This window comes from Ictidomys tridecemlineatus, chromosome 8 (genome assembly GCF_052094955.1).
Source record: "Ictidomys tridecemlineatus isolate mIctTri1 chromosome 8, mIctTri1.hap1, whole genome shotgun sequence".
Taxonomy (NCBI): domain Eukaryota; kingdom Metazoa; phylum Chordata; class Mammalia; order Rodentia; family Sciuridae; genus Ictidomys; species Ictidomys tridecemlineatus.
Window position 1 is genome coordinate 95,767,114 of NC_135484.1, and position 20,330 is coordinate 95,787,443.

Consider the following 20,330-nt stretch of genomic DNA (forward strand, 5'->3'; position numbering starts at 1 on the left):
TATAACCTCCCACCCCTTTATCCTAATCATATCAAGTTGCAGCCTAGTAAAGATAATCCTATTATGAGGGAAGCTACATAGCATAATCTTATGAAGGCAACAATAACTTACAAAGGAGTGTATACAAGGAAAGAAAGAATAAGGGAGTAGAATGAAGCTGTCGACTGATTGTTGAGCAGTTTCTTCCATAAAAGGTACAATTCATCAGACTGCAAGTAGTCTGGAAAGCCAAATGCAAAAGGACACAGCAATGATCTATCTCCTGGAAGTGGCCAAATGCCTGAGGTGATTGAATCAGTAAAAAGCGGAACAGAAGGGATAGGTGGTGAAGGACTCCAAGCCCTGAGCCCTTCCCAGTTTCAGTTTTCAGCAGTTATCTTCTGAAATCTGTGCTGTGTACGTTCTGGTGTGGTAGTTTCCTCATGTGTGTGCAGATTGGACTCAACGCTCCAGGAGTTCTGCAAGTGTCTGGAGTTCTTTGTGTGATTCTCCTCTAGGCTGCTCTTTGTGGACCACAACTACCTTAGTTTCTATAGACTTTCATCTCCCCAATTCCTGAGTTTTTTTTCCTGCTTTATGGCTCAGAAATTTTCTACAAACATTAAGTAGGGACACTTGTAGGATTTTCTGTCTTCCAAGAATCACTGTCATTGAATGTTTGACATACAGTATCTAGAGGGCTGTTGTTTCACAAAAAGGTCTAGTCCATTATCACACAGTGCATTTAATTTTCATAACTTTATTATTCTTTAATTTGAAACAATCTTTAGCCTTTTCTATCTATCATGACATTGGCTTTTTTGTATTTTTGATATTATATATTGAACTAAGGTGTGTGCTTTAAAACCAAACTATATCCGTAGTCTTTTTTTTTTTGAGACAGAGCTTGCTAAATTACTGAGGGTCTCACCAAATTGCTGAGGCTGGCCTTAAACTTGTGAACCTCCTGGCTCAGCCTTCCCAGTTATTTTATAGAAATAACCTCTGTTGAGGTTGTTAATGTTCCCTGGTAATCACATTCAGATTATGTCTCCCTGGTCAGAATACAACTCCTTGCACCAGCTCAGACAATGAGTACACCTAACACCCGGATATTGGTTTCTAAATACCATTTCCCACCAAATGAGAAATGGTTACTTGTAAAAATGGCTGATTTCAGGGCATGGTAAAGAATGTACAAGATTCAGTTAGAGGGGGACTGGGGTTGTGACTCAGAGGTAGAGTGCTCGCCTAGCACGCGTGAGGCCCTGGGTTCAATCCTCAGTACCACATAAAAATAAGTAAATAAATTAAAGGTATTGTGTGCAACTACAACTAAAAAATAAATATTAAAAAGAAAAATTCACTTAGAATATTTTGCTATGCCAAAAAAGTAAGGATTTGCTCAAAAAATGATGGTCACATGACCCAGTAAAAAGATACTCAAACTGGCTGAATCTGGGACAACTGATAATCAGAATAAGTTGGAATAGAAATGGATTACAAACCACTGAATAAATAGGAATCCATATCCATAAAGAATAGATAATTTACGAGTAAGGGAGAAGGAAAGATTGGTAGAGTTAGAAAATGACTATTTTGCACCATCATTTTTTAAAACAAGAATCATCAGTAGATAATAAATCTTGAAGTATAAGTTTCAAGAGAAGAAGATATTTACATGTTATCATAATATTACCCCACAGATTCCTTATAAATTGCAAGGAGATAAACACTAACTACATCACTTTCTTAAAAATGGACAATGCATTGACAAGATGATTAAAATTTTTAATCATGATTAAAAGACAAATGGATTTTATGTACCTACAGATGTAATTCCTTAGAGACAACATAAGCTCACTCGAGTGAGCTATTGTCCTATCTCTTTCCCTGATATTTAGAATTGGATGAAATTCTTTTGTGTTCTTTTTTATTCTTTTCTTGGGTGATGCATCTCTTCAAACTGGATAGTCACATTCTTTAATTTTGGTGATGAATAGAAACATATACACAATTATACCCAGTATTCAAAATTTTTTAAAAAATATATTTTTAGTTGTAGACACAATACCTTTATTTTATTTGTTTATTTTTATGTGGTGCCAGGGATGAACCCAGTGTCTTATGCAATCTATGCAAGTGCTCTACCACTGAGCCACAATCCAGGCCCCCAGTATTCAAATTTTTAAATTTAATTATCATGTATTGATTCTCTAAGTTTCTTATTTTATATTTTTTAATCTCCTTTTTTTCTGCTTTCTGGGAGATTTTCCTCAGTTTTGTATCTTCAAGTCCATTTATTAATTTGGGGTTTTGTTTGTTTTTACAATGCTGGCAATTAAACCAAGGGCCTTGCACATTCTAGGTAAGCCTCTACCACTGAGCTATATACCCTGAGCCCCAAATTTTTACTTCAATCATCAAAACTTTAATTTCTAAGAATTATTTATTATTATCTGCTTTTTTTCATAAAAATACACCCAGACCATAGCAACAGTACATGCATATACAAGCATGTAGAGAAATGTATTATAAATAAAATAACAAAAGTTAAAATGACATTAGGCTTAATAACAAAGCCAGATTTGGTAAATAGAAATATTGGACATGTATTAGCTTTCTGTTGCTATGACAAAATAACTGAGAAAATCAACTTAAAGAAGGAACTATTTATTGGCTCACAGTTTCAGCGTTTTAAATTCCTGGTCACCTGGCTCCATTGTTTCTGAGCTTGTGATGAAGCAGAACATCATGGTGGGGAGTGTATGGTGGAGCAAAGTTGCTCACCCAATGGCAGCTGAAAAGCAAAGAAGCAGGACAGAGCGAGGCCAGGAAAAAAATATACCCTTCAAGGACTGCCGCAGTCTGGCTGGGCACAATTCAGGAGCCACTTGTCAAAAGAAACTAACTTTATCTTTAGAACTACAAACGCCAAACAAAACAGCTCCTCAGGGAAAAAACCCTCAGAGCCCAACTGCCACCACCGGCTTCCACAAGCCTCTCACCCCCACACCAGCCTCTCAACCTCCCACAATCCTCCTGCTCTTGAGGCCGATTGGCTGGGTTGCGTGGGCAGAGCCAAAGAAGTCCCCCAATGAGCAGCTCCGTGGAGGAGCCAATCAGCTAGATGTTGCTGGGGCCGCTGTGAGCCAATCATCAGCTGGCAGTCTGAAGGGCAGGGAAACAGCCCAATGAACATCAACGCAGAGGAGCCAATCAGCTAGATGTTGCTGGGGCCGCTGTGAGCCAATCATCAGCCGGCAGCTGGAAGTTTGCTGGCAGCTGGATCATCAGCCGGCAACTGGAAATTTGCTGGCAGCTGGAAGTTTGCTGGGGCCCCTTTGGCTGTGGCTCTCAACAAAGGACAAACCCCAGTGACCTATTTCTTGTAACTAAGCTCTACCCTTAAAGTCTCCACTACCACCTTCCAATGCCCATTAAGATCTGATGCAGTCATCTCCCAAAAGTCCCCACTTCTGAACACAGGCACTGGGGACCAAGTCTTCCACATATGAGCTTGTAGGGGACATTTAAGATCCAAATTATTTGGATAAAAATTATATAAAAATATATAATTATAGTTGTCTTGAGTCATGCTATGCAGGAGATATAGATAATGTCCAAAATTTAATATTTTCATTGAAAAAAGGATGATCTTACTAAATGTATAGTATTTCTTTTTTTAAAAAGCCTACTTGATAATATATTGCCTACTAAAGGTAAAAATTACATAAAAAATTCAATTGAATTTGAATTTCAGGTGCCTGAATAATTGTTTAGTATATGTATATCCCAAATTTATGGTATTTATAGTTCATCTGATTCAAATCACGCCAGGTGTTCCATATTTATTCAGCAATTCTACAGTAGTGACATTGAAAATAATTCTCCAGTAGGAATATGCTAGGAGGGCTGGGGTTGTGACTCAACGGTAAAGCATTCACCTAGCACATGCAAGGCTCCAGGTTCGATCCTCAGCACCACATATAAATAAATAAATAGATAGATAAAAGGTATTGTGTCCAACTACAACTAAAAAGTAAATATTAAAAAAAAATTTTAAAGGAATAGGCTAGTAGATTACTTATCTTTTCCATCCTCTAAGAGATGTTAATTTTGTTTTATTTATTTACTTATTTTTAATATTTTTTTAGTTGTAGATGGACACACAATGTCTTTATTTTTATGTGGTGCTGAGGATTGAACCCAGTGCCTCACACATTCCAGGAAAGCCCTTTGCCACTGAGCCACAGTCTCTGCCCAGAAATGTTAATTTTAAAAAGCACTTCGGAGAAATAAAAATAGAATAACAAAACACATGTACTCTATTTTTAGCAATGTAAGTGACAGAAAAGTCTCAAAATCCATACTTTAAAAGACTGAACTAAATTACACTGGGCAGCAAATGCAAGGAGAATATCAAGTTGTCTCCTAAGTAGTGGATCTCAGAAAGCATAAGCAAAAAATATATTCTGAAAAGAAAGCACTCAGAAATGGAAAATTTCTAATAACTGAGTGCAAGCCTGCTGTAAGCCAGACTTCAACTGATGATTTTTCTTTGGTCTTTTCATGGCAGTAGCCTTGGAATGAGAATGTGCTTCCCATTCAGAGAACACAAATATGGAAAATGGAATATGAAATACATACGGAATCATAGAAGATAGTTTGAAGTAAGAATATGACATTTTTTTCATTTATTGAGTAAACCTTTCTTTCCCTACTTATTAAAGTTCTACTGTGTTCTAAATTCTTATAAATGTGAAAACACATATATACACATACATATGTATACATGACTTTCTGAGATTCTGCTTTGGGTTTTATGATTTTCGAATTCATTAAGGACCAATGTACAAAGCTGAATTTAAAAAATACATTTATTCTCTTATCTCTAAAGACATCAATATATATCAAAATAATGACCATACAAATTATGTTTGAATAATATGGTTATGTTTTGCAAAGGCAATTTTATTTACCTTTAGTAGACAATACTTCTATTATTGTGGGAGACTAACCTCCCATGTGACTAAGTTAATTCCCCTGCTGGGTAATGTGGCGTTAGGCACCCATGCTGCTAGACTGCCCCGATCTTCTAGGGTTCCATGAGGTGTGTCTTCCTACAGCCCCATATGGGTGAAGCTACGCTCACCTGTTCCTTTGTAATATAACCCCTTGCTCTGTTTAGGATAGAATCTTCCATGGAAGTGCCTTGTGTGTGTACCCTTCTCTTACTGTGCCCTTGGATGTGATCTACCCAGATGTCAGTCAGCCTGCTGACAGTAGACATCATGAAGATAGACTCAGCCCCCTGAAACCTGACCCCTTGCCTCATTTGAATAGCTTCTCCTCAATAAAAGGGGTCAGCACATGCAGTGCTCTCTCTCTCTTCCTGTGAACCCTTAAGGTCAGAGGAGCCGTCACAGCGACGCCAAAGAAAAAGGTATTTGTGTCTCTTGTGTGATTATTTTGTGCAGCCCAAGTAGCCCACTTCAACTGGAGTGACCCCTGAGCCTTTTAGTCGAGAGAACAGAAACCTGGCATATTATCAAGTAGGCTTTTTAAAAGAAGAAATAATATAAGATTAGTAAGATTACCATTTTTTCAATGAAAATATTAAATATATTTACCTTCTTGGACATTATCTATATCTCCTATATAGTGTGACTCAAGACAAACAAACCATAACCAGAGAGTCAGATTATAAAGGTAATACCTCAGTGAAGAGGCCATATGCTTAGAAAAAGAAATTTCTCTGAATTTTATACATTAGTAAACAAATAAGAAAATGCCATTTCTCTTTTCAATAGGATTTATTTATGTTTAATTAAAAGTAGCAAATGTTATGTAAGTCATTTTCTTAAGAACTTTATTTTGTACAACCACATGGTTATCAAGCAACATTTATGGAATGTTCCCTGGGTCCATGATACAGAACTTTGTAACTATTGTAGCATCCTCTTTTCCAAGTTTAAACATGACTGTGTACACTGAAGAAGCACAGCTGTACCTTGCAGAGTGGTCATCTGTGACAACCTGACATCAAGTGAGAAGCCTCTTGAAGAACGTTGTCTTTTGTTGATTTTTTACAGAATGGCACTTGTCTTTTTTGTGTGATTATCAAACCCATATTGATGTTTTTCAATTAATTTTTCCTTTGCTACCATGAAAACAAACCAGTTAAAACGAAGCAGTGTAGCAATATAACGAATCAAACACATATGATGTTATATCTTATATAGGATGTTTTAGGTGGTATGGATGTTTTAGACATCTGTACTTAGCTTATTTTGGACAATAAAAAGAAGCATATCAGCTAAGCAAACTCAAAGATTATATTGGAGATTGATACACTGTTTTGACACACACACACATACACACACACATAAAATCTTGGGCTCATTTGTTTTTCAGGAGTGTGGTAGAATAGTTTACTGTTAAAAAGGTTTGGCTGTTCTTGTTTTCCCCAGATTCCTTTTTTATGCATTTTTAGATAACAGAATAATATTATTTCTGAAACATTATTACTTGGTTTGACAGGCTACTAGAGTGCAGGCTCACTTTGCCATTCTCCTCTTTGTGAACGTTGATGATTTCTGTTTACTTTTCCAAACATGTGCTTATGCTAAAGATCCAAAACCTATAATGGAGAGTCACTGGTAATTATAAATATACAATGTTTTGTTAGGACAATGACTGATCTGAGGGATTGAAGTTTTGTTGCTAATGTAAGAGCTCTGACTATCCTGCTCAGCTGTACAGAGAAGTATTTGGGAATAGGGAAATGCATATTTCCAAAGAAACCATACTGCATGCTTATTTGACTGGTAGAATTTCTCTGGTTTGATGCATCACTGGTATTCAGGGTGGAATTGACATGCAGCTTCTTCAGCAAGCTTCTTACTCCATCAGGAGAGTCCAGCGATGTTACAGATGACTTATAGCCTGTCACTGCACATATCTCTCTATGCTCACTGCCAGGGAGGTTGCAAATTCTCTAGTCCAATGTTAGTCTTAAAACTGAAGGTGCTTTGCTTCAGATACCTGTCATACCTATAAAAAAGAAAATATCAAAAAAAAAAAGAGGGAAAATTTGTGTTACAGGCTTTATAGTACTTTAAGAATTGTATGAATTATTTATTTTTATATCTATTACAAATTTGTGTTTAAAATACAGATTGTTGGGGCTGGGGATGTGGCTCAAGCGGTAGCGCCCTCGCCTGGCATGCGTGTGGCCCAGGTTCGATCCTCAGCACCACATACCAACAAAGATGTTGTGTCGGCCGAGAACTAAAAAAAAAAAATAAATATTAAAAAAAAAATACAGATTGTTGGGCTGGGGCTGGGGCTCAGTGGTAGAGAGCTTGCCTAGCACATGTGAGTCACTGGATTTATTCCCTAGCAGCACATAAAAAAACTAAATAACAAAGGTATTGTATTATCTACAACTAAAAATATTTTTAAAAATACAAATTGTTGATAAGAACTATTACTAGTAAAGTGTATTAGTGATTATTTTATTTTGTGCAATAAAATTTCAGCACAGAAAATGGTTAAAGTATTTCACATTAATTTTTATCTGAAGTGACTTTTTTTTTTTTTTTTTTTTTTTTTGGTGGTGGTGCTGAGGATTGAACCCAGGGCCTTGTGCATGCGAGGCAAGAACTCTAACCAACTAAGCCATATCCCCAGCCCTGAAGTGACTTTTAAAAAACTTTTTATTAAGTAAATTTTAAAAGACCCCAAAATAGGTAAATTTCAAAAATTATACCCCATATGCAAAGTAATCAACCATCTTAAAAATATTATTCACAATTCTGTTGTTGTTCAATAATGCTTATTTACTGCTTATTAAGTGTCTGGCAGTTTTCCAGACCTGCTTTACCTCATTCAAAACACAGAAGAGTCAAATGAGCAAGGTTAGAGGCAGAATTACTATGACACTTAGAAAGCTTACTTGCCTGGGTACCTTCAATAAAGAGGCCCTATCAGTATCTTTATGTGTTTATATACAGTCACACTGTCATTTAAGAACTGGACGTGTTCTGAGAAATGCATAGTTAGACATTTTTGTCATACTCAAACAAACCAAGATGGTGGAGCCTATGCACATAAGCTGTATAGTGTAAAAGTGGTATAGCCTATTGCCCCAAGGGCCAGGATGAACAAAGCAACACTAGACTACATCTAGCACAAGAGAAATCAATCCAATCAAGGGAGTGAATGAGACTACTGCTGTCATAATATTGCATACTGTTTTATGATAAACTTTTTTTAATAAGTAGAAAGAGTGCCATCTAATTATAAATACTATGATATAGTAAGTAAAGAAATTGATAACAGTTACTTATCACCAAGCATTATACACTGTGCATAATTATATGTATCTTGCTTTTATATAACCAGCAACCAAATATGTTTGTTTAAACTGATGTCACCACAAAAACATTGGTGATGTGTTATGATGGCCAAAACATCACTGTGAAATTTTCAGCTCCATTATAATCTTAAGGGACCACTGTTGTATATTCAGTCCATCACTAGGCTTCTGGATGCACAGGAATTTGTAGACATTTGCATGATTTTTCAGGACCTCTTGCCTTGCTAATACCAATAGTAGGAAAGTCATTTTCCCAGGGAATATTGACCAGAAACAACATTACCTGTCGCATGACTGTATTTTGTTAAGTTTGCAAAAATAAGATATTTCAACCACAACCAGTTTAGACAGCTGGCTCTTTCCATTTCAACTGTCTCTTAGTGATAATTTGTTCTCTTATTGTAATTATGGAGCAGCAGTAATCATTTCTTTGATCTTAATAAAATAAATGACCATTAATAAAGGGTTGACCAGTATGCATTTTATGTGCTTTGCAATTTCATCCACATATAGTTACATTTTTGTTGGTCATCTCAGTTTGGTATGTATTCTAGGAATATTCTGAATATGGTTAATTCAGAGAACATTTAAGAGCAGGCATTCAGAGAAGACCCGAAAAGACCTGACATCTTCTGATTTAGATATGAAAGAGACTCAAAAGAGGTTCCCCCATTTTTTTTAACCCAGGGGCACTTAACCACTGAGCCACATCTCCCCATTTATTTGGAGACAGGGTCTCTCTAAGTTACTTAGGGCCTCATTAAGTTGCTGGGGCTGGCTTTGAACTTGCAGTCCTCCTGGCTCAGTCTCTTAAGTCACTGGGGTAAGAGATGTGTGCCACCATGCCTGGCAAAGTTTCTCCAAATTTTACAACAATCCTAAAAATTACATATTACTAACAAAGAATTGACAATGTAAAAGAAACCTCAGTAAAAGAAAATTGTCAAAGAGAAAAATAGAAAGCAAATTTCCATAAAATATTTAGAGAATAGTCTAAATAATTTTTTTCTATTCCTCCTACAGAAAATGCCATTACAAGATTCTCATCAAATGCAGAGACAATAAAAGAATAGGCAGGGCTTGGGGTGTAGCTCAGTGGCAGAGTGCTTGCCTAGCTCGTGGAGACAGCACCACATAAAAATAAACATAAAATAAAGGCATGCTATCTAATTACAACTATAAAAAAATTTTAAAAAGAAGAGGCAATCAGTGTGTACACAACTAAATAAAGTAGGATATTGTACAGCTGTTAATATGATGTCATTCACATGGAGATTAAACAATATGCTACTGAATGAACAAAGGGTTACAGAAGACATCAAAGAGGAAATTAAAAAATTCTCAGACACAACGTATCGAAATCTCTGGGACACTATGAAAGCAATACTAAGAGGAAAATTCATTTCATGGAGTTTATTCCTTAAAAGAAGGAAAAGCCAACAAATAAATGAACTCACACTACACCTCAAAGCCTTAGAAAAAGAAGAACAAATCAGCAGCAAATACAGTAGAAGGCAAGAAATAATTAAAATTAGAGCTGAAATCAATGAAATCAAAACAAAAGAAACAATCGAAAAAATTGACAAAACTAAAAGTTGGTTCTTTGAAAAAATAAATAAGATTGATAGACCACTAGCCATGCTAACAAAGAGAAGAAGAGAGAGAACCCAAATTACTAGCTTACAGGATGAAAAAGGCAACATCACAACAGACAATTCAGAAATACAGAAGATAATTAGAAATTATTTTGAAACCCTATACTCTAATAAAATAGAAGATAGTGAAGGCATCGATAAATTCCTTAAGACATATGAACTACCCAGATTGAGTCAGGATAATATAAACAACCTAAACAGACCAATATCAAGTGAGGAAATAGAAGAAGCCATCAAAAGACCAAGAAAAGCCCTGGACCGGGTGGATATACAGCAGAGTTTTACAAGAACTTTAAAGAAGAACTAATACCAATACTCTACAATCTATTTCAGGAGATAGAAAAAAGAGGGAGAACTTCTAAATTCATTTTATGAGGCCAATATCACCCTGATTCCCAAACCAGATAAAGACACCTCAAAGAAAGAAAACTACAGACCAATATCCCTAATGAATTTAGATGCAGAAATCCTCAATAAAATTCTGGCAAATTGGATACAAAAACATATCAAAAAGATCGTGCACCATGATCAAGTAGGATTCATCCCTGGGATGCAAGGCTGGTTCAATATACGGAAATCAATAAACGTTATTCACCACATCAATAGACTTAAAGATAAGAACCATATGATCATCTTGATAGATGCAGAAAAAGCATTCGACAAAGTACAGCATCCCTTTATGTTCAAAACACTAGAAAAACTAGGGATAACAGGAACTTACCTCAACATTGTAAAAGCTATATATGCTGAGCCTCAGGCTAGCATCATTCTAAATGGAGAAAAACTGAAGGCATTCCCTCTAAAATCTGGAACAAAACAGGGATGCCCTCTCTCACCACTTCTATTCAACATAGTTCTCAAAACACTGGCCAGAGCAATTAGACAAACGAAAGAAATTAAAGGCATAAAAATAGGAAAAAAAGAACTTAAATTATCACTATTTGCGAATGATATGATCCTATACCTAGAAGACCCAAAAGGGTCTACAAAGAAACTACTAGAGCTAATAAATGAATTCAGCAAAGTGGCAGGATATAAAATCAACATGCATAAATCAAAGGCATTTCTGTATATCAGCAACAAAACTTCTCAACTGGAAATGAGGAAAACCACCCCATTCACAATATCCTCAAAAAAAAAATACTTGGGAATCAACCTAACAAAAGAGGTGAAAGATTTATACAATGAAAACTACAGAACCCTAAAGAGAGAAATAGAAGAAGATCTTAGAAGATGGAAAAATATACCCTGTTCATGGATAGGCAGAACTAACATCATCAAAATGGCGATATTACCAAAAGTTCTCTATAGGTTCAATGCAATGCCAATCAAAATCCCAATGGCATTTCTTGTAGAAATAGATAAAGCAATCATGAAATTCATATGGAAAAATAAAAGACCCAGAATAGCAAAAGCAATTCTAAGCAGGAAGTGTGAATCAGGAGGTATAGTGATACCAGGTTTCAAACTATATTACAGAGCAATAGTAACAAAAACAGCATGGTACTGGTACCAAAACAGGCGGGTGGACCAATGGTACAGAATAGAAGACACAGAAACCAATCCACAAAATTACAACTATCTTATATTTGATAAAGGGGCTAAAAGCATGCAATGGAGGAAGGATAGCATCTTCAACAAATGGTGTTGGGAAAACTGGAAATCCTTATGCAATAAAATGAAACTGAATCCCCTTCTCTTGCCATGCACAAAAGTTAACTCAAAATGGATCAAGGAGCTTGATATCAAATCAGAGACTGTGCGTCTGATAGAAGAAAAAGTTGGCTCCGATCTACCTATTGTGGGGTCGGGCTCCAAATTCCTTAATAGGACGCTCGTAGCCCAAGAGTTAACATCTAGAATCAACAAATGGGACTTACTCAAACTAAAAAGTTTTTTCTCAGCAAGAGAAACAATAAGAGAGGTAAATAGGGAGTCTACATCCTGGGAACAAATCTTTACTCCTCACACTTCAGAGAGAGCCCTAATATCCAGAGTATACAAAGAACTCAAAAAATTAAGCAATAAGAAAACAAATAACCCAATCAACAAATGGGCCAAGGACCTGAACAGACACTTTTCAGAGGAGGATATACAATCAATCAACAAGTACATGAAAAAATGCTCACCATCTCTAGCAGTCAGAGAAATGCAAATCAAAACCACCCTAAGATACCATCTCACTCCAGTAAGATTGGCAGCCACTATGAAGTCAAACAACAACAAGTGCTGGCGAGGATGTGGAGAAAAGGGTACACTTGTACATTGCTGGTGGAACTGCAAATTGGTGCGGCCAATTTGGAAAGCAGTATGGAGATTCCTGGGAAAGCTGGGAATGGAACCACCATTTGACCTAGCTATTGCCCTTCTTGGACTATTCCCTGAAGACCTTAAAAGAGCGTACTATAGGGATACTGCTACATAGATGTTCATAGCAGCACAATTCAAAATAGCTAGACTGTGGAACCAACTTAGATGCCCTTCAATAGATGAATGGATTAAAAAATGTGGCATTTATACACAATGGAGTATTACTCAGCACTAAAAAATGACAAAATCATGGAATTTGCAGGGAAATGGATAGCATTAGAGCAGATTATGCTAAGTGAAGCTAGCCAATCCCTAAAAAACAAATGCCAAATGTCTTCTTTGATATAATGAGAGCAACTAAAAACAGAGCAAGGAGGAAGAACGTGAGAAAAAGATTAACATTAAACAGGGACTAGAGGTGGGACGGAAAGGGAGAGAAAAGGGAAATTGCATGGAAATGGAAGGAGACCCTCATTGTTATACAAAATTACATATAAGAGGATGTGAGGGGAAAGGGAAAAAAATCAAAGGAGAGAAATGAATTACAGTAGATGGGATAGAGAGAGAAGAAGGGAGGGGAGGGGAGGGGGGATAGTAGAGAATAGGAAAGATAGCAGAATACAACAGTCACTAGTATGGCAATATGTAAAAATGTGGATGTGTAACCGATATGATTCTGCAATCTGTATACGGAGTAAAAATGGGAGTTCATAACCCACTTGAATCAAATGTATAAAATATGATATGTCAAGAGCTTTGTAATGTTTTGAACAACCAATAAAAAAATATGATGTCACTTTCTCTACATTATATATATGTGATATCTGAGAAATGTGTTAACACCTAACAATGTAGTTTTCATGATTTATTTTTCTTCTAAATTAATATATGGAGCTGGAACCAATTATGTATTCATACTTTGCATTCCTTCCCTTAAAGAGGACTCTGCAAATTCAATTAAGATTCAGGTTCCAGAAGTCCTGGATCTGAGATATATGGTACTATTACCCCTGTTTTAATTGAAGTTTAGAGAAGTCATGTGACTTTACAAAGTTCACTGTTATTAAAAGGTGCAACAGCCTTTCAAACCTGACTTTCCTTCCCTAACACATTAGTAATGATGGTTAATTTCATGTGTCAACCATGGTGTAAATTGTCTGGTCAAATGACAGCCTAGATATTGCTTTGAAGATATTTTTAGATGAGATTAACATATCAGTCATTTGAACAAAGCAGATTGCCTTCCCTACTCTTAAGAGGGGCTTAAGAGAAACCACCGAAGTCCCACGGGGAAGAAAGAATTTTGCCTCCAAACTGCCTTTGGACCCAAGATGGCAAAATCGACTCTTCCTGACTTCTGTTCACCAGATGCCAGTAGTACTACCCAGTTGTGACAACCAGAACAATCTTCAAGACACTTCCAAATATCCCCTGATGAGAGAAAGGAAAGGGGCAAAATAGCCTGCCTACCTGCTATGTGAGTGCCACTATGTTAGATTAGCTCTAAGCAATAATATATGCATATGTGATAGTATGGGTTTTTTTTGTTTTTTTAGAGAAAGAGAGAGAGAGAGAGAGAGAGAGAGAGAGAGAGAGAGAGAGAGAGAGAGAGAGAGAATTTTTTAATATTTATTTTTTAGTTTTCAGCGGACACAACATCTTTGTTTGTATGTGGTGCTGAGGATTGAACCCGGGCCGTACGCATGCCAGGTGAGCGTGCTACGGCTTGAGCCAATTCCCCAGCTCCGTCATAGTATGTTGAGATGATCAACATTGAGGTAGCTTTGGACATTTCAGGAGAAGGCTGTTGATCACTTCGTAGGTTGAGTTAAGAGATAGTAGCCTAGTGTTGTGCCTCAGTGGCAGAACGCTTGCCTTGCACACATGAGGCACTGGGTTCCATCCTCAGCATCACATAAAAATAAATAAACAAATATATTGTGACCATGTATAACTAAAAAAATATTTTTTAAAAACAGGTGGTAGGGGGGCTGGGGATGTGGCTCAAGCGGTAGCGCGCTCGCCTGGCATGCGTGCGGCCCGGGTTCGATCCTCAGCACCACATACCAACAAAGATGTTGTATCCGCCAAGAACTAAAAAAAAAAAAATAAATGTTAAAAATTCTCTCTCTCTCACTCTCTCTCTCCTCTCTCACTCTCTCTTAAAAAAAAAAAAAAAACAGGTGGTAGGGCTGGGGTTGTGGATCAGCAGTAGGTAGAGTGCTCACCTAGCACGGGCAGGACCCAGGTTCGATCCTCAGCACCACATAAAAATAAAATGCATTGTGTTGTGTCCATCTACACCAAAAAATAAATATTAAAAAGTCATTGTTTATTAAAAAAAACAGGTGGTAGCCTAATATTCTGTAATTCTTATAAATAAATTTTTCTTCAGTTCTTATAAGAAATAAAGAAAGGCCAGAAAGATTGATAACTTCAAGCTCTTGGCAAGTGAGAGCTGAGGCAAATTGAGGGCAATCACAGGAATAGGAGAATAGACTTTTTTAAATTGAGAGGGACAGAATTTAGCTCTTACTCCAACAGAAATGAACCGTATCTAGAAAATGACTTTTAATTCATAAATCACCAACAACCGGGCTGGGATTGTGGCTCAGTGGTAGAGTGCTCCCCTAGCACGGGTGAGACCCAGGTTCGATTCTCAGCACCACATAAAAATAAAGGCATTGTGTTGTGTCCATCTACAACAAAAAAGATTCTTTCTCTCTCTCTAAAAATAAATAAATAAGTCACCAACAAGGACCTGAGCTTAGTCCTGGGACATGGACACAGTCTACCATAGGAACCATGGTGGGGACCATTAGGCTTCTTGATGCACAGGAATTTGTAGACATTTGCATGATTTTTCAGTACCTCTTGCCTTGCTAATACCAATACTAGGAAAGCCATTTTCCCAGGGAATATTTTTTTGGTGACAGGACAGAGTGGGAGTATAGTTTGTCTGAATAAATGTATCACATTTTTGTTCCTGTGGGTTCAATGACCCAAGGAAGAAAAAATACAGCAGTAGTCCAGTAGGTGGTGCTGTATCTGCCTAATTCATCAAGCACTTACAAATTAAGGTTGTATGTGACCATGTCTTTCCCAGTAGCATATTTTCTTCAGTCCTTTGGATATAAGTTGAATTTAGCTATACTTTAAGTTAAAGATATCTGCCAAATTAAACAGAATTTGCATTTATGTTAATCTCCACTTCTAATTCAAAATATGCATTCCTAATCAAGGTAACCTGGCAGTCAGTACAAAGCAAGGCTCAGGCCCAGAGGCGCAAGAACATATTGTGTTCAAAGCAAAAGGTTTTTCCTTTGTTTCAATTTTAATTAATGCCATAGTCAGGAGGCTTAATAACTGGCAGGCACAAGCAAAACTGATATAAAAATCTTTTAATATTCATTTCTTCAATACCCTGCTGTCTGATAAAGTCAGATATGTGTTTTGTTACTATCCTTGGTAGTCTAAGATATTAAAAAAGACAGAGCTTAGGATATTAAAATGACTTATGGAATTCAGAAATATAATAATGTGCTCCAAAAGATAGCTTCATGAGTTGGAGTTCTAGTTTCATAGCATTCAGAAAGGTCACATTTCTGAATATTACCCTGAATATATTCAGGATATCTGGCTTGTCTCATGTCAAAATGAGAAGTTCTAGGGCACATTTATGAAATTATTTCATAATTGGAAAGTTATGAGATTCACAATCTACTGAAATTTATAATCCCATGGGGAGAAAAAGGATCCAGATATCCTTATCTTTTATAACTTGTGAAGTCAGTCTCCGGTATGTGTGAGCCAACAGGAAGAATCTCACTGCAGTTATTGTAAGTAGTATTTTTTTTTTAAGGAAGAGAGACTCTTGTTGGCTCTCAATGGAGCTGGCCTTACTTGTATAACAAAACAGATGAAGGACCCTTGAGGAAGTTGGTAGTGACAGCAATGGGTAGACAGTGGAGGAAGTTGCTGCACTACATATATAACTCCATGTCCCACTTAAAACCTGGTCAGAAGAAATGCAGACAAATAAAATAGTGTTGATGGTGACTCCAGTTAGTCAGAAAACAGACAAAATAGAAGTCAAAGAGAAGTGAAGAAAGTAGGGGGAGGGCTGGGGCTGGGGCTCAGTGGTAGAGCCCTTGCCTAACATGCATGAGGCACTGGTCGGATCCCCAGCACCACATTAAAAAAAAAAAAAACCCTGAATAAACAAAATAAAGGTGTTGTGTCCATCTACAATTGAAAATATTTTCAAAAATGGGGGTGGGGGGGCAGGGAGAAGGGACATCTTCCAAACGTGTGAATCTTACTCTTGTGTGTTACCTACATATACCTCAATGAAGCTATTAATCACATGATCATACATATTTCCCATCAAAATAATGGAGAGCATGTTAGTTAGTTTTCTATTATTACAACAAATATCCAAGATAATCAGTTTACGAAAAGAATAGCTTTATTTTGGCTCCCAGTTTTGGGGGTCTCAGTCCATGATGTTTTGGTCTGGTTGCCTTTGGGCTTGTGGTGAGGGCGTGTGGCGGAGCAAGCTCTTACCTCATGGTGTGAAAGCAAAAAAGAGGAGGAAAAGAGTACTCTCCAGTGGAGTATCTGGAAAATGCTGTTTCAGAGATAAAAAGAGCACATTTTATTGTCACATTGAAAGGATTGTGAAGATGTAAAAACTTACCAAAAGATCTACTTAATATCCTGAGAGTTAAGATTTTTGCTTAAACTTGGCTTCTTGGTACAGTTGTTTAGTTTTTGCCCTATCATTCTCCTAATTGAAACATCATCCGTATTGGGAAATAACTGTTTTGTTACTCCTGTAAAAGACAACAATAACACCCCAAAACACTTTATGAGACTTTTGGATCTTAAAGCACAAACTGAGGCAAAACATTAAACATCCTACATTGTAATTTTGTCTCCATTTTACAAAAGTATCCCAATTCCCATGAGGTATTTAAATGATTTTGTTTTCAAAACAAAACAAGAGATAACAGAGGGTTCATATTGTCTGTTTTTTTAAATTATACATGGACACAAATATCTTTGTTTATTTTTTTTTATGTGGTGCTGAGGATGGAACCCAGTGCCTCACATGTGTGAGGCAAGCACTCTGCTACTGAGCCACAACCCCAGCCCCAGAAGGTCCATATTGTAAAAGCAGAATATACTTTTGTCTTCCTATGGCACCATTCAACTATAACCCTGCTCCTTACTTCCAACCTGAAATCTTTTTGCTCCATAATGTTAGGTATTTATTTTTATCCATTCCTAACATCAGTTGAAACAACTAGATTCCAAATTATCTTTTTCCAGCTAAGAAATGACATACATAGAACTAGGATTCAGAGACTCTCTAAATTTGTTGGATGATTGCAAAAAATATATATATTTATTTTTTAAAATAATCTAGATGATTATATGTTAGAAGGTTCATTAATTTAAAAACCACAAATAGTATAGTCAAATTAACCTTCATCTTTCTAGAATAAAAGATGAAGGATATAACCAAGAAAGAGAAAAATGGAAATTGTTATTGAAATTTTATTTTAAACTTTTTTATTTTTGAAAATGGGGGTGGGGGGGCAGGGAGAAGCCACAAATGTTATTAATTCAAACTTTTTGGTCATATGACCTTCAGTTTTATTTTAATAACCATTTTAATGAAAATTTTCCATAAATTTTTCCATGTTTAATGAAAGCATTATACTATTCTAAAATTTTTCTTTCATAGAGCAATAAATTTGAAACAAAATAAAAAGGACCATGAAAGAATAACTTGACCTTGAATGGTAACACAATTTCAAATTTGTGTGACAATATAATGTAATGATATTATCACCTATGATTTCTTGAACTTCATTCTGATTCATAGCTGGTTTTACGGCTTTGTCCCTTGAAGTAGAGGATTTTGCCCCTGTCAGGCTATGTGTGGCCATGTATTCGTTTGTGTAAAGTACTTGCATTAAATCATTAATAAACTTCTGAGGCTTGCTCTTATTACAACGGGCAATCTGCCATTTTTCAATCTTGAACTAAAAAAGTAAGAAAATGAAATAGTTGAAGTTAGAAAAAGAAAAATGGTATCTGGAGAAATATATTACTAATTAAGATGTGCCAGCAAACAATATCAACATTATTTAAGGTGACATATTATACTTTAATATATGCTTTACACTTCAGAGGTTAGAGCTTAATGTTATCTTTGAGATAATTCTCAGTATTTATGAGATATTTGTTCCAGGGTTCATGTAAATTCTTGTCATGTAATCTGGATTTGGTGCTCCAAGGATCAATCCTATCCTCAGCACTACATACCAAGTGTGGTAAGCAGAATAATGGTCTCTGAAGATCACAGCCTAATCCCTGTACTGTGACTATATTACCTCACAGTACAAAAGCAATTTTGTAAAATGAGATTAAAGGTAAGTACTTTGTGGTGGGAAATTATCCTGGATTGCTCGTGTGAGCTTAATCTACTCATACAAGTACTTAAAAACAGAAGAGGGAGGCAGAAGAGTGGGTCAGAAAAGGGAGACACAAAAAGGAGGAAAGATAGAAAGAGAGACTTATGTGTCATGGCTGGCTCTGTAGGCAGGAGAAGTGGGCCATGACCCCAAGGGTTGTGATTGCCTCTAGCTATGGGAATGGCCTTTAGTTTAGAGCCAGCAAGAAAATGGGAAATTCAGTTCTACATACAAGAAACTAAGTCCTGCAACACAAATGAACAGGAAACAGATTCTCCTTTACAGTCTTCAGGAATGTTCCTGCTGACCTCTGATTTTAGTTCAGTGAAGCCTGTTCCAGATTTTGGACCTACAAAAATATGAGATACTAAATTTATGTTATTTGAAGTCACTAAATTGTGGTAATCTGTTACATAGCAATAGGAAATTGGTATACTGTGACTCAAATATTCTGAATGTTAGATTGTTAATATTTCATTATCCCCTTTGAAGACATAATTTCCAAGGCTGATCTGAGATTTTAACAAAACCTTATCTTTTTTGGTTTCTGATTTTTTATTAAGAGAAACTGCAAAAAAAAAATAAAAAATAAAAAAGGAATTGTGATCCTCCAGTGCACAGAGGCTGAAATTTATCTTCTCTCAATTATATAAAATTTTATAACTGTTGATGCCTAAGTATCCTCCAGTTATTGGTTTTAGAATGTAATAGCTTAAAAACTTGATCATTTTTCTACAATTTGTCTTTAGTCTTTTACACTGGGTATTTGCTTTCAGAAATTAATTTTCATTTCATAGATAAAATAGTTCAATATAATAAGAATATTAAGGTTATGTCCTAAACTTACCTAAAATCTTATCTGACACAACAATGATCATTTCTGCCTTTATTTTAATTTTTGCATTTAACTATTTTCCAGAGAACGATAGGGCAAGTATTCCATCTGACCTGCTTCTCTTCAGGATGATGCTCCTCCTCAGCTTTCAAGGAAACTGGTGAACTAGAATTAGAATTGGAATTACTGCCTGTTGAGGCAAATGAATCTGGTGAGGAATTATTTGTTGCTCTCCAGAGAGTGGATGCAGATGTGGACATGGTCCCTCCACCCTTAAGCAAGGTTTCCGCCATGCTAACCAATTCTTCAAACTGGGTGACTGCTTGTGGTAACACTGCAATGGCAAGAGAAAGTAGCATTTTACAAACATGTTCATAAGGGTGCATATTTACATGTTTTTATTCTGTATATGTGCACAGAACTATGAGGAATAAATTGTCAAAATTTTCTACCTTTGGTAAATAAACATAGTGGGGAGGGTGAAACATTGATTTTTTATTATTAAATAACTTGATAATTGTTTAATAATAATAAATCAATTTTAAAACATTTGGTCATTGTATTTAAGTGTGTATGTATTACTTTGAAGCTAAAAAGTTGATACTTAAAAAGTTGATTCTTTTTTTCTATATTTGAAGGTGTTGAATCTGTCATTTGGAGATGTGTCTGATTCTATTATCAAT

General features: G+C 36.2%; 1 protein-coding gene across 5 annotated transcripts in view; it reads right to left on the bottom strand.

Annotated features, from left to right (window-relative positions):
• Positions 1 to 5,776: 5,776 nt before the first annotated feature.
• Positions 5,777 to 20,330, bottom strand: part of Bend6 (BEN domain containing 6) — a 66,238-nt gene continuing 51,684 nt past the window's right edge. For 3 of the 5 annotated variants that reach the window (XM_078019853.1, XM_021721799.3, XM_005318531.4), the window contains 4 exons: positions 19,761 to 19,981; positions 18,188 to 18,380; positions 17,027 to 17,162; positions 5,777 to 7,035 (listed from right to left, as the gene is read on the bottom strand). In XM_078019853.1, coding sequence (XP_077875979.1) covers positions 17,035 to 17,162; positions 18,188 to 18,380; positions 19,761 to 19,981 — 542 coding nt within the window. In that variant the 3' untranslated portion in view covers positions 5,777 to 7,035; positions 17,027 to 17,034. Of the gene's footprint in view, positions 7,036 to 7,095; positions 7,273 to 14,555; positions 16,958 to 17,026; positions 17,163 to 18,187; positions 18,381 to 19,760; positions 19,982 to 20,330 lie in introns of those variants that run through there. The other 2 variants (XR_013425087.1, XM_078019854.1) reach the window with 2 other exon arrangements.